Here is a 14,769-nt window from a genome sequence, read left to right on the forward strand (position 1 = left end):
GCTCCCCCCTCTGGCTGGTCCCGGTGCATGCTGGGTAATTAGGGTGGAAGATGCCTGGCTGGGGAGGCGTCTGTGCTGCCATTCACCTCCCAGGCAGCATCTAATCAAATCCCACTTCAAAGCACGGGGATTTCAACCCCGGCCTCTTCAGAGAGCAGAAGACACTCCCACAAACGCACCTCTGGATTACTGGGGCTAAATTTCAGTCTGAAGCTAGCCTCTATTTTCCAGACCTGCCAACCTGTACGCATTTTGCGTAGCAGGTACTCATTTTGACCTCAAAGTACGGTGGTACGATTTGTCACTCTAAACTACGCAAAAACCTGATGACGCCCTTTGCCGCGCGAAGTACTCAAAAGAAGCAACAGAAAAAAGAAAAATATGTCCAATCATAGCACTGGGCTCATCCACCACATAGAAAGTGGGGATGATTGACAAGTGGTATGGCCAATCAGTAACAAGAGTCTGCTATCGATGGAATCACAAAATCCAGCGTGATCTTCCTCCACCCGCCGCAGTTTCTGACCATCTTTTTCAACTGAGAGTCAAGACGTCTGAACCGCTAAGGTAAACTGGTCAGGGTGGATGTGCAAATAATGAAATAATGCATTAGCTTAATCCTTTGAAGTCGACGGTCGCGCGGGCTCCGTTTCATAACGTGCACTTGACCGCAAGATGCGCTAACATTACTTCTGATTTGTAAATGAGCATCATTTATAGTTGAGCGCTTACGAAAAACTACAATGATTTTACCATGGGGAGAGCATCCAGTTTTAGTCAAATAAAAACGGAAAGTTCACTCTCAGTGAAGGGAATCCACCTGACATCCGAGTGAAGCGGATTAAATGCGTTCTGAAATAACGCGCTCTTGATAATTGTCAATAAAATAAAACGTCATATGCAAACCACATCAAATAAAGTTTTATAAATGGAAAATATCTCGTGTCTCGAGCGCCCACGTGATAGGTGCCTATTTACTGTACTGCACTGTAAACAAAGCTACAATAAATTACAGACAGACAGACATACAGTTAACAGCACTACTGTCACAGTTATGGTTGAATTTAAAGCAGTGTTAACTCTAAAATACTGTCTTAAAGGTATAGTTAACTTAAAACATGTAATTCAGTCATAGTTTACATAACAGAACAGACCATCCAAACATTTATGAGTTTCTTTATTGTGTGATACACAAGTTATTTTAAAGAGTGTTGATAACCACAGTGTCTGGTCCCCACTTCATTGTATTTTTTGCTAGTCAGGGAAAAACAAAAAAAAAATTCTAAAATTTGTTTTGTGTGTGTTTCACTCAAGAAAGAAATCATGAAGGTAAGACACAATATGAGGTTGAGTAAATGATAACAGAATGTCATTTGTGGGTTAACCATCTCCCACTATTTAACAGTAATATCACTTTTAACAGTGTTTGTGCAGACATGCTAAACTTTGGAGAATACAGTATTTAACATTAATAATGTTATTAATCACCATATAAGGCAAATTTAGTTAAACATGATTTTATTCACATTTATAATTATTTTTAAAGCAGATTATGGCAGGATGGGGAAAAAAAAGTGCAATGTTACCTTGAAATTTACTTTGAAAGTTACCAAGAGGTGTGTGTGCGTGCATGTGCGCGTGCATGTGTTAAATTTTATGTTAAAAACCCGTGTTCTGTCCTTTCGGCCGATGCTTCTGTACTCAAAAAATTTTTCCAAGGTTGGCAGGTCTGATTTTCTCATTAAATGGCAGCTTTTGGATGTTTGGCATGATCACACAGTTGTATATTTTAGTTCCTTAAAGAACGTGTGGTGCAGTATCTTTATGTATAACACTGATGAACTCCCGTAAAACCTATTGTAAATGTTATATGTGACCCAGGACCACTAAAGTCATAAGGATCATTTTTTTTTATTGAGATTTGTACATAATTTGAAAGCTTAATAAAAAAGCTTTTGATGTATAATTTGTTAGGATATGACATTTATTTATTTATGAGAACTATTTAAAGGTTGCAAAAAATCTAAATATTAAGAAAATTGGCTTTAAAGTTGTCCAAATGAAGTTTTTCGTTACTAATGTTACTAATGATAAATACATTTTTCATAGATTTTTGGTAGGAAATTTGCTAAATTTCTTCATGGAACATGATCTTTACTTAGTTTGAAAATATGCTAATTTTTCAGCTCCGCTGAAGTTAAACATTTAATTTTCACCGTTTTGGAACCCATTTAGCTGATCTCCGGGTCTGGCGGTATCACTTTTAGCATAGCTTAGCATAATCCATTGAATCTGATCAGACCATTAGCATCGCGCTCAAAATTAACCAGAGTTTTGATATTTTTCCTATTTAAAACTTGACTCTTCTGTAGTTACATCGTGTATTGAGACCGATGGAAAATTAAAAGTTGTGATTTTCAGTTATTTTTGAGCGCGATGCTAATGGATCAGATTCAATGGATTGTGCTAAGCTAAGCTAAAAGTGGTACCACCAGACCTGGCTGAATGGATTCCAAAACGGTTAAAAAAAATTCACTTTATGGGAGCTGGAAAATGAGCCCTGTTTTAAATAAAGTGGAGTGTCCCTTTAATATTTGTATGATTTTTTTGGCATAAAAGAATCTATAATTTTTACCCATACAATGTATTTTTGGCTATTGATACAAATAAACTTTTGCCACTTATGTTTTTGTGGTCCAGGGTCACATATAACACATTAGCACTCCACCAAAATAAGAAGATTGGTCAAGCTTTCATAGAGAAATGTGTTTTATATATGTTGTATATTTTTAGATTCTTTAAGTGCCTTAAATTCAAATACATGACGTCTGTACTTAAGATCATCTTCATTGTTGTTGTTTTTTTCGTATAGCCACCACACTTTATCTTTTCACAGAACACCACACAGTTGTTAAAATGCAATTTTAAGCCTTCCCCTCCCTGTTTTACACTGATTCATTTATCAGAAGCTTTTATCCACATCAACACAAAAACAAGGAAGTCATTTATAACCCAGAAGCATTTCCACAACTCATTTGAGGCAAAAGACATTTTTAAACGATTGATTGTTTTTTACAGATGAACAGGGTGATTCTGATGATGATGATGAAGGTCTTGAGGACCTCTCAGACCTGAGCGATGAAGATGATGAGATTGATTATTCAGGTGATTACTTATGGCTATAGTCCGCACATACAGTATAGTCTGCACATACAGTACTGTGCAAAAGTCTTAGGCCACCATGCTACCATTAGATTGTTGTTTTTGCAATGTTATAGTGATCATATATAACTATTTATCAGTCTGTTTATTAGAATACAACCAGAAAATACAGGAAATGTGTATGTAATATTAAAAACAGTATAAAAGTATAAGTTGAAGTGTCAAGTATTTAGGGTAAACTCCCCTTCAACTTGAGCAATAGCAGGCAACTGCAGGATCTCTTAAACCTAAATAAAATTAAATCCTAATTCTAATCAAATGACTTCAGTCTCCTCAAAAAAGCTAAAGATGTATTTTATGGTAAGAGAGGTCACACTAAATACTGACTGATGCCTGAAGAAGATATTTAGTGTTCTGAAAATTGTTTTGTTTTTAATTTTGTGTACATATTTCCTGCATTTTCTGTTTGTATCTTAAAAAAGAGTGAAAAAAATATGGATAGACATTAAAACTTTGTTAAAACAACAAAGCTGGTGATGGTGGCCTAAGACTTTTGCACAGTACTGTATACAATTTGTTATTGGCCGTATTTTGAAATTTGAAAAATTTGTAAGTAAATCCCACCTTTACTTACTCTACAGATTGAATTTTGCTGTAGGTTTGATAGAAACATCTCAGACTCTTATTTTGTTTGTGTCCTATTTTTTATTATCTGACTCAGATGATGAACAGAAGAAGCCTTCACCTTCTAAAAGCAAAGCACCAAAGAAGATGTTGAGCACTGAGCTGAAGCAGGTGGCAGATGGTGATGATGATATGGTGGAGGACCTCGAACTCTCTGATGAAGACTAAAATCAGTTTTACTTTTTATACCCACATCTGAACATTGTTAAGAGTTGTGTACAGCCTGTTATAGTGGAAATGTGTTTCATAATGCATCATTATTTCTTCTCTACCATTCATAATTAAAGACCTTTCTAACAATGTGTTCAAACTGTATATTTGCCTCCTGTTTTTACTTCATTGTTTGAGATGTGCCACTGCTGTTGCATTTGAGGCACTGAATAGGCAGGCCTGGGGAAAAAGAGGTGAAAGCACGAGGTCGGTCCGAGCTTCAGGCTGCCAGGCTCTCGTATCATCCGCTGCCAGGCTGTGTTACCCAGGTGGGGAGAGAGGAAGAGAAGAAACAGAGAACTGCCTGTTCTCTCGCCAAAACGTCTCTCCCCTCCAGTGGTTTCACGTCATTTTCTGCAACGAGTCGGCTTTTTGGAAATGAAAGCGCCGTTTGAGCCGCCAGAACTCTTTAGTGCTTTAGTGGTGTTGATGGACTGAGTTGTATTCGTATAAAACCTATTATTCCTTTAAATTCACAATAGTCCTCTCACCTACCATAACAGCTGTTGTTTATAGCTTTAACATTTTAAGAGAAGTGCGCACTAATATTTGGACTACTTGTAACTCCCAGCTTAAGGTGCTATTCGGAACTTCAGGCCACCGTGACCGCGCAACAGCTGGGCCGTGTTAGCCGAAATTTCGTTTTCACCAGAGTCGCGTCACACCCGCGTTTCTGGTAACAGGTTTACCGGTCTATCACTCTGAGCACACAGTCTATCACACACAGCACCTGGCGCTGGCAGTCACGAGCGCAGTAAAAGAGACGGGCGGATGGTAAGCGTCCCTGAGAGTCGGTCGGTCAGGCGGGAGACGGGGCCACGGGGGCCCTGGCCTGCGACTGAACCTGACGCTCTGACAGCTGTTGTTGACCTGAACTCTGCAACTTATCCCCTACCTCCCCCATACGCGCTCCTCCCTAACCATGGGATTTACCGCCTACTGGGGCCGCCACTCCCTGCGCTACTGCAGAGGAGTATGGAAATAAACACATTACTCAGAAACAGGAGCGACGAGCATCTGTAGGTTTTCAATAGGATTTATTTCACCCAGCAGAGAATAGAAAAATAGGATGGAGACAAAACATTGATGGGAAATCTAGAGACGATTTTTAATTAATTGCTTACATATTGAAAAAGAAAAACAATTTCAAAGTTTTGCATAAAGAGCATTGTGCCTTCCGTTTCCCTGCAACAAAGAGAAAAGTGTTGTTCTTTGGGATCAAATATTTCGTCGCTCGAACGACAGCAAACGAATTCCTATAAATATTATTTTCCTCATTTATATGCTGAAGTGGCTTTAAAGAGCGGGGCTTATGGTTATTACAACTGGAATACACAGCAAACAGAAAAGTTGAACAAAAGTACCACCAAGTCAGTCAGCCAGTCACATTTTGCTCAGTAATAAAGATTTAAACTCGTGCAACTACATATAACAAAACGTACCACTTATTTCATCTTCAGTATATTCTCATCTTGAGCATGTTTCTGTACAATTCAGGATAACATGTCTTTCCCACAGCAGTTATTGTGACCTCACAATGGCATAAATCCATTTATGGATGGATGTACATATTTCACCAACGCTCACGTCTTTTTTTTAATTTTTTTTAGGGGTAGTGAAACTAAAATCGGCCCAGACGTTTGTGGCCATTGCTTTGGCTGATGGCTTTTGGTCACAGGAAGTTTAAGTGCTTTCCATCTTTTGAGGTCATTTCTGATCCCACCTCCTCCACAGGGTCCTGTATCCACGTACCTTGTTTTACCACCGATGTTAGATCTCGGTTGAAAATTCCACATCCATCCGTCTTTGGTTTTGGACTGTGGAATGCATAGTTGCACTGGTCAAGACTGCGGATGAGTCCCATCCTGCTCTTACATTTACTCCTCTTTGGGGGATTTAGCCAGAACTAAACCAACTCCAGAGAATTTGGAACAACAACTGTGAAAGCAGGAAAGAGTCTTTCAGTGTTCCCCACGCTGGGTACCGCAAGAGTTCATTTCAGCGAAGGATGCTTAACTACAACGTCTGCCACAAAAGAATGTCGTACGTGTACCTCGTGCGCTAGCTGCACGCTTCTCGTTTCCTCCTACCTTCTGGCACGCCGTTTAAGAGCAGCTGTCTTTTCTCTCGCACACTAACGCTTCCTGTCTCGTCCCCAAGTCCCTATTTGCACATCTTTGGATTTTTGGCTTCCTCGCAGCCCCTGCGCAGGGCGGAGTTCTTTCAGCCCAAACTTCTCTCATCTTTTCTCCACACTTTTCCTTAAAAACATTAAGTGCCTCTGCGTAAAGGTCCTCTAGTTTGTTTTTTTATTTCGGGAGGGGTTGTGAAGGGTTGGGGGGTGTAAGAGGAAGGAAAGAATAGTTCAAAGAGGGACCCCTTCTTGCCCTCTCCATCTTTACCTCCTCCCTGGAGCGCTGCCTCTGCCATATGGAGAAGCAGTCACGAGTTTTAATGGCCGATTCTACGAGGGAGGTTTAGTGGAGTCGTAGGCTCCTGCTGACGAGGGGTTTCCGTTCTCCTGCTTCGGGGAGGTTCGGCAGGCGGGAGGGTGCACGCTGAATGGGGAGGAAGTGCTGCCGGTAGAAGGAGGGCGGGTCTCGGCGGGCAGGGGGTCTCTGTCTGGGGGGCGTAGAGCAGATGGTGGCAGCGGGAGGGCCAGCGGGAAGCTGGTCATGTAGAATATTCTGCCAATACGTCGCGCCACCTGAGGAAAGCAGCCACATGTCAGCGTTATTTCTCATGGTGTACAACCAACAGGAAATGCATGATGATGATGATGATGATGATGTACAATAACAACAATGTCAGATGACTGCATTCTGATTGCTTTTACGTCAGCTCAGATGAATGCATGAATGATGAAATGTGATGTGTAAAGATTAAAAGGCACAAACATATGCGGTTACTTTACTGCACTTGGAGTTGGAGACTGTTAACTGTTTTCACCCATTAAACTAAACTTTGGTCTACACCTGGTATCGCGATCCATTACAATGTATGTACTTATAATGGATGTAACCAGCAAGTTTAAAATCTTAGTAATGATTTGTTTGAAGGATAGTAGGCGGTCGGGTGTTTTCAGGAATTCATCAAGATGGATTAGCACTGACATCTAAATTTGGTTCGAGTCATCAAAACAAAAAGCATTTTGGACCCTGTTAATAAATTTATTTGTATAGGTAATAAATTGCAGCTTTTTATACCATACTCATAAATGCTGGGTTGTTTTCAACCCATTTTTAGGTAAAAAATAGACAAACCCAAAATGAACCTGTGTTGGGTTGTATCAACCTATGGTTGGGTCAAATATGCACATTTTTAGGGTAAACCCAATTGTTGGTTGATTTTTTTTTATGTATTGATCAGAACCCTTGAACTGAATCTAGTGGCCAGATGCAAAAACAGCCACTAAGTCAATACTGTGTATTAAAGCCCAGTACACACGACATTCGGGCAGGTTTTGAGTGTTTTCCGGTGTATTCCTGCATTGTCCGCCAAAGTAGGTCATCAACGCTTTGTTTTTTTTTTCAGCTGATTCACTGTCAAGTTGGCAGTAGCGCGCAGTAAGATCATCACTCCTGACTCCCCCCCTCGCTCAAACTTCCGTCAATATTATTGTGCCCGAGGTCAAAGTGCTGCAAACTAAGTGCTCTTCTGCCATACAATATAGTTCTCATTTTTTATCCGCTTACAAAATCGCCACATTTTATTTTGTGCCACCATACTTACTCGTGTAACTACTCATGTAACAGTCTTTAAATTGGGAAAACATGGAAGTGTTTGGTGGCTTCTAAATTCATCCCTGTTTGGATCCTAAGGAATGAATGGGGCTAGCCTAAATGCTAACATATTCACAACGCGCTGTACATAGATTAAGTGCACACATTGAAAAAAGATAGATAAGGGGAGAGTGGTTGTGAAAGTAATTTTTGCTGTGGTCAATAACTCACAAGTGTGATCTATGAATACCAGGTGAAATTTTGAACAAATGTAGAACGACTGCAGTATAATTTCACTTTGAACATAAGTAGCGCATTGTTACTTTTGACCCTGACAGCTGGGACGAAAGTAACACACAGGTGGGTCAAAAGTAACACGACAAAACAAGAGAGATTTTTGTGTTACACTTGTTTTTATTAAATATCCATGACTATGACCTCGTTAATATGTAACTGCAAACTTATTTTGTCATTTATCTTTGTAAAAAATTATGAAATTACATTTCATTTTAAATTTCAGTTTCATCAAATGTTTCAAAAGCAACCAACAGTACAAACTTAAATTGTTGAGAATAAAAAAAAAATGTCAACAGTTTGAACACTATGCAAATAAAATTAAATCAAATTAAAATATAAATTTTCACTATTAACACTATTAGCAGCAGGACAAAAGTAACAGGTGTTACTTTTGGACCGACAGGATCTCCTCACATTTAAACACAATTTACTTTTATTTTGAAAAACTCAGGTCAAATTTCAGGATATGTTACAGCACTAAATAATCGGTAATGTAACACGTGAAACAAGAAACAATGCATAATAAGAAAAAATTACCGCTTTACGAATTTACTTATCATGATTGAAAACACGTTCCTGGATCTACACGAGTAAATAACGCAATATTTTGCTAAAGATGCTGTCAAAGTTTGATTTTGCATTGATCTCAATCTTTGACATGACCTTAGCCGATATAAAAAATATCAAGGTTATATTTTCACAGATTAATCTTTACATTATATAGGATGATTTTATGTAGAAAACAGTAAATCACCAAAAAACGACTTCAGATGGTTTTCACAGACTGGAAAACATTTAGCTAGGCCTAATCTACCTTTCTATGTAACTGACTTAAAATATTATGAGCAGTTTTGAAAATATATATACTGTAAGGCACTGGTGTAAACAGGGTCTTGTATTCTGTAAAACAGATCTTTACCTGAGAGCGGATCTTGAGTGCAGGCCCCAATTTTAAACCCATGTTGTTAAGTAAATGGTCCTCAGTCAGTAGTGGCAGAGTCTCACCGTCAATGGCCTGCTCTCTGAACACCTGAAATAGATGACCTGACTTCAGCTGATGTTGATGAAAATACACCATGTTTACATGCACATCACTTTCTTTCAATGCTATTCTGTTCTTGAAATAGTAAATGTAGGTCAAGACACTAAAAGTAATGCTATGCCTTATATCTGTGTTTGTAAAATAACTCTGCTTTAAAAATATGTTTCTAAAAGATTAAATAGACTAAAGTTGTGTATCTAACGTGTGACCCTGTCTGTGAAAACCAGGCTAAAGTTTCCAAATCAAATTCTTAGATTGGGAGCTTTAAAGTTTGATTTCAACCATTAATTTCACTACAATTTCAATCTTTGATACGACCTTACTCAGTCAATATTAAAGATATCAAGGTTATATTTTCACAGAATGTCTTTTATATAAGAAATTTGACTTACGCAGGGTTTTTACAGGCAGGGTCATCATAATTTGGCAAATTATTGTAAATAAATAAGGTTTGCTTGCTAAAATTGATGAATATGGTATTTATTTCCATGATAAAATCTCAATATGTTTCGGAATATTCCAGTCGGAATATTCTTGTACATGTAAACCCATTAATTGAGTTACTCAATCAACGTGCACACAACGAACACGACTCGTTCCACGAGGAAGCTCATGCACACTCATGCATTCGCAGTGAAATGTGGTGCGTTGCGGTTGACGGTGGGGTTTTGGTGATGTGTTGAGCATGCGACAGACGCACATCCAGTGTGGTGTGAGACGACGGAGCTGTGAGTGAGAAAGATAAGAGCAGCGCAGAGCGGCCATCTAACTTTTGAAGTTGAGCTACTCGAGCAAGCTGCTGCGGTCTAATGGTTTCATCTACAAATTTACAGCACTTGTGATCTTCACTTTGTGCCGTGTATCTCCGGTAGCCCCTGTTAAAGGCAGGGGAGGAGAAGAAGGTGTCCCAACGCTCTGCTCCTGCTCTTGTCCTCACCTGTGTGTACTCCCCACAGCCCGCTAGGCTGCTGATGAAGCTGCACACCTCCTCCACACTCCACTTGCTGATGTCCTCGGCTGCACCCGTCTCTTCTCCGTCCACGAAAAGACCTCCCATGGCGCCTGCGGGCCCGCAGAGGAAACAAAAATCATTAGAAACAGAAGGCCCTACGTGCCGCTCCGCTATTGACCCTGTCTATTACAGAGTTCAGTAAGGGTCAGCGGCAGGACCGCTTTCAGGGGGAGGTCCCAGCTGGAGATAGAGATCGCAGGTAATGCGTTGCAGATGCCTGGGTCGCCCGTGCACTCATTTAAACACTTCAGCTACTTGTCTTTAATTAGATATTAATCCTGTGCTTCTCATGCAATTAGTATTCAGTAATAGGGGTCATAAATACAAATAAACAATGGGTAACACTTTACAATAAGGTTGCATTTGTTCACATTAACAATATAGTTTTTAGCATATATCAATCTGTTAGTTAATGCCAATAAAATTGTTCATGTTAGTTCATTTTGCATTAAAGAGCACCTATTATCCTATTCACGATTTTACATTTCCTTTGGCGTAAAAGTTTGTATTAGTATGTTAACGATATGCAAATGTACAAATGCCAATTTATTTTCTTGGATTACAACACACACACAGATTGTAGTCAACAATTTACTTCCTCGTCCTGTTGACGTGGACACGCTGGTCATTATCATAATTCCACCCGCTAATGACTTACATCCTATAAGTAATCTATGTTTTCACATTATATGTTTACTTTTTTAATCATAAAACACATCAAGCATGGAAAGTTTGCATGTTTGTGCATTGCTTAGCTCTCAACTTTTGTCTCTGGGTATACTGGTCTGGTCCATTGTGTATATGAGCTGAAAAGTTTTAGTATGCTTACTGTACTTTATGTTCAGGTTTTGCTGAAATGCTAGAGACAGCTTCTGAATTGGTCACTTCCTCATTAGAGGCCTATTTCCATTTAAACTTGCTCTGGGCTTGCTCACATGCCAGAGTCTTTTTCTCACAATGTCTCTCATTCTTCCTGTATCTCCGAGGATAAGGAATACTACTTGAGCTCCAAATCCCTTTACAGATAGTTAAAGCTGAGGAGCAGGTTGCACAAAAACCAGGACTGAGAGGATGTATGTCTGTTTGTAAGGTTCCTGAACTTGAGATACTTTTGAATATGGAAATCTGTATGCTCACCTGTGTGAAAATAAGAACTGGTGTACGGAAAGGCGAAGGGCAGCGTTTGTCCGGGCAGCGTGGGTAAGGGTGGTATCGTTCCTGGTGGGATGTACTTGGTCTCACTTTTGCTCAGTCCTGATGTGAAGAGGTGGTGGGTTGGCGACTCTGGTCCGATGGAGCTACAAGGAGCGCTGAGCCTTCCCGACCCCTCACCCAGCTCTTTCACCCCTTCACTAGCCTTGGTCACATCTTTGCCTTGGCACACCTCTGAAGTGAGACCGTGAGCGTCCACTTTGGAAATCCTCTCCGGACGGTCGTCTTCAACGTCTGCGTGATTTTCAGAGTCTTTCATGTCTTCGTCGATTCCCTCTGTTTCTTCATCTCGTGAGCCTTCTCCGAGCATCTCTTTAGTATCAGACGAACCCCCTTGTTGGTCCCCCCGGAGTGACATTCCTTTCCTCAAGCTCTTCCTGTTGTTAAGTTCTTTAGAGGAAGTGCCCGCTGCTGCCCCCTGGTGGTTGAGCGAAAGCAACGGGGTGTTGTGGTGGCGTAAAACCAGCATGGCGTTGCGACGATTGAGCTCCTCTCGGAGCGGGTGGCCCTCTGGGATTTCCTGCAGGCTGCGCAGGGCAGGGTGTTCTGCGGGGAGCCCGGGATGCAGGCCCAGCGGGTCCGCCAGCAGTCGCTGCCTGTGGAGGTTCTCCAACTCCTTCTGCCTTAACAGCTCAGCAGACATTTCCAACCTAGAGGAACAATCTGCGATTAGCAAGGCGTGTTGTAGTTTGGAAAGAAACTTTTTTTGAGATGAGCTTTATACTATTTTAGAATAACATGAATCAGATCACTGCTTTTGTGTGCATCATCAATTAAAGGAAAGATTGACAGAGAAATAAATAATGGAGCTCATGTTGTACGCCGTTATTTCTTATTTGTTACACACCTCTTGCTGTATAATGAAAGATAAAAGTGACCAGCGGCTGTTACAATGTATCAAAAGTGTAGGACACTTGAGGACTAATTTTAATACCCACTTCCTATCCATACCGTGTTTATACATATAAATGTATATTAATCTCTCCCAAGGGTTTTTGTCCTTCTAGGAGTTTTCCCACAGGGTTTTTCTCCTAGGGGGTTTTTATCCTCTGTATATCTACTTCTTATATTATCTATTGATTATACTGTGTTTTCCCCTACATCTACTCATGTAAAGCTGCTTTGAAAGAATTAACAATTGTGAAAAGCACTATATAAATAAAATTCAACTACATTGAAATGAATAATTTTGTATTGCCATCAATAGGTCATTTTTTCGACATAGATGCAGGTTAATGAAGGTGCCACACAAGGTCCTTCACCAGTGGCGACTCGTGATTCAAAATATGTCTTCGTAGTGTCATGTGTGTTGCTCGTGTTTTCAAAATATGTGTTTGTTGTGTCATGTGAACCATGTGCATCACGTGTTTTGTCAAAATAAGTGCCTGCTGCTCACGCGTCAAAACCGTTTATGATAAAAAAGACATTCACAAAAATAATCGCAAGACACTCACTTAACAATAAACTTTGATTACGCATGAGATTATGCGAGTGTCTGGAAAACGCAACCGTCTTTTTTTATCATAAACCCTTTAACGCATCTGCAGCAGGCACTTATTTTGACAAGACACATGACGCACATAGGATCACTACGCGCCGAACACATTTTGAAATGACAAACCACACACGTAATGGGCTATATACATGTTGTGATGAACTTCGCATCGTGCGCCCTCAAAAATAAGTCCCCGGCCGCCACTGTTCTTCACGGTGATGCTAAAGATGAACCATTGAGTCAAAGGTTCTTAAAATAACAATTTCTTATCTTTTAAAGGTCCAGTGTGTAGATTTTTAGTGCCAACAGTTCAGTCCACTGCCTTTTAAAACGCGTAGAGAAGCTACGGTAACAGCGTCATGACAAATACATCATTGTCTGAGGCAATATAGTGAAAATGCGCCCTATAGAAAAGTTTGTCCGTTTAGGGCTACTGTAGAAACATGACAGCGTGAATTGGCGACTTCCATGTAAGGGAATTCACGTTGTATGTAGATAAAAACGACTAATTTTAAGATAATAAAAACAATACCATCATGTTGTAAGGTTGACATCAATAATAATATAGTTATGTATATTATATTAGATTTCGGTCAAGAGATCCTTCTTAAAATTATAAAATTTACATTTTTAATAGTCTTAATAACCCTTTTGTGAAACATCTGCGCATGTTAAAGATTCTTTATGGAACCATACAGCTAAAGAAGTTGCGTCTATGGCATTGTAAAGCGCCTTTATTTTTGAGTGTTGATGTGAGCTTCAGCTAAGTATCTAGAATTGAAATCTTTGGACAGACTGTTTGCTACTCAGTAATGTTGAAATGCTACAACTCTTGCTGTCCAAACACTTGGTCAAGTTTGCTTCATTACCTAGCAAGGTTCTGTTTACGAAGAATCTCCTGTTGACGGGCGAACATCTCTGCTTGAGCCGGCTGCAGGAATCCATAGCCTATAGGACAACAGCAAGAAAATGTTCAAAATATCAATTTTGCAGACAAATTTTTTTTTCATGTATTCAACAATCTTTAAAAAAGTAAAAGAAACATTAAATAGATTAAAACTTTTTTTTTGACTGTTTAAATTCTGACCCATACACTACTCTTACTATTTCTGTCACTTGCTGCTTTCGCACTTACTTGCCGTAATGTACCTATACAGTACTATTTGCCAAAACTGACGTACAATATTTGGTTTTAACCCCATCTTCATGTTAGATTGAACTATTATGTGTGTGATATATGGTGCGAAATGAACAAAACACTAAACTTATAATGTATTTTTTGGACAAAATAATTTGGCAATTTTTTTATTTGTTAGTTTATGTTTTTTGTTGTGCCCTAATGTAGTCATTGCCCTGGGCTATGTAAGGAATAATAGCAGCCTAGCTGAAATAAGCTTTGCGTTGGGTCCTGATCACACTGCCGGGGCGTATTTCTGCGTAACAACCGGCTGCCTCTACATTATCCCGCTTATTACATGGCTATTTGCCTAATAAGTAAGGTAAGGAACATCAAATATTGAATTTAAATAGTTTATTAGCTCATTTTTAAAGAATGCAAATTTTTTGCGGGGTAAACCTATTTACTTTCGATTTTAAGATAAGACATTGTTCAAATGTCTTAAACATACTATTTGGTTTAATCATTTGTTATATATGTTATTTAAAGTCATATTTATATTACATTTTTGTAATATTAAACTGTACCTGTCAAAATGATTTGCAGCATCTGAGTTACTGTGTGTTATTAGTTTTGAGCTGTAATATGGGAGTAACAAACCTGCAAATGTTGTGGCTGGCCAATCAAAATCAAGCATTCCAACAAGCCGTGTAATAAGTCAATATGAACTATGCACGTGTGTTGTTTGTAATTCTTTGCCAAGCCTCCTTAAATTCTTCTCAAAACTTAACTTAGGTTTATACTCCAAACACACCA

General features: G+C 39.4%; 2 protein-coding genes across 5 annotated transcripts in view; one reads left to right on the forward strand and one right to left on the reverse strand.

Moving 5' to 3' along the window:
* noc2l (NOC2-like nucleolar associated transcriptional repressor) overlaps positions 1–4,161 on the forward strand; it is a 33,075-nt gene extending 28,914 nt beyond the window's left edge. Inside the window, exons 18-19 of the mRNA XM_065285854.1 lie at positions 3,079–3,165; positions 3,884–4,161. Coding sequence (XP_065141926.1) covers positions 3,079–3,165; positions 3,884–4,014 — 218 coding nt within the window. The 3' untranslated portion in view covers positions 4,015–4,161. The remainder of the gene's footprint in view (positions 1–3,078; positions 3,166–3,883) is intronic.
* Positions 4,162–5,058: 897 nt separating this feature from the next.
* samd11 (sterile alpha motif domain containing 11) overlaps positions 5,059–14,769 on the reverse strand; it is a 76,034-nt gene continuing 66,323 nt past the window's right edge. The window contains exons 9-13 of one of the 4 annotated variants that reach the window (XM_065285852.2): positions 13,706–13,784; positions 11,267–11,991; positions 10,103–10,179; positions 8,995–9,105; positions 5,059–6,763 (exon numbers count right to left, since the gene is read on the reverse strand). In XM_065285852.2, coding sequence (XP_065141924.1) covers positions 6,521–6,763; positions 8,995–9,105; positions 10,103–10,179; positions 11,267–11,991; positions 13,706–13,784 — 1,235 coding nt within the window. In that variant the 3' untranslated portion in view covers positions 5,059–6,520. Of the gene's footprint in view, positions 6,764–8,994; positions 9,106–10,054; positions 10,180–11,266; positions 11,992–13,705; positions 13,785–14,769 lie in introns of all 4 variants that reach the window. The other 3 variants (XM_065285850.2, XM_065285853.2, XM_073813063.1) reach the window with 3 other exon arrangements.

This window comes from Paramisgurnus dabryanus, chromosome 21, assembly GCF_030506205.2.
Source record: "Paramisgurnus dabryanus chromosome 21, PD_genome_1.1, whole genome shotgun sequence".
NCBI lineage: Eukaryota > Metazoa > Chordata > Actinopteri > Cypriniformes > Cobitidae > Paramisgurnus > Paramisgurnus dabryanus.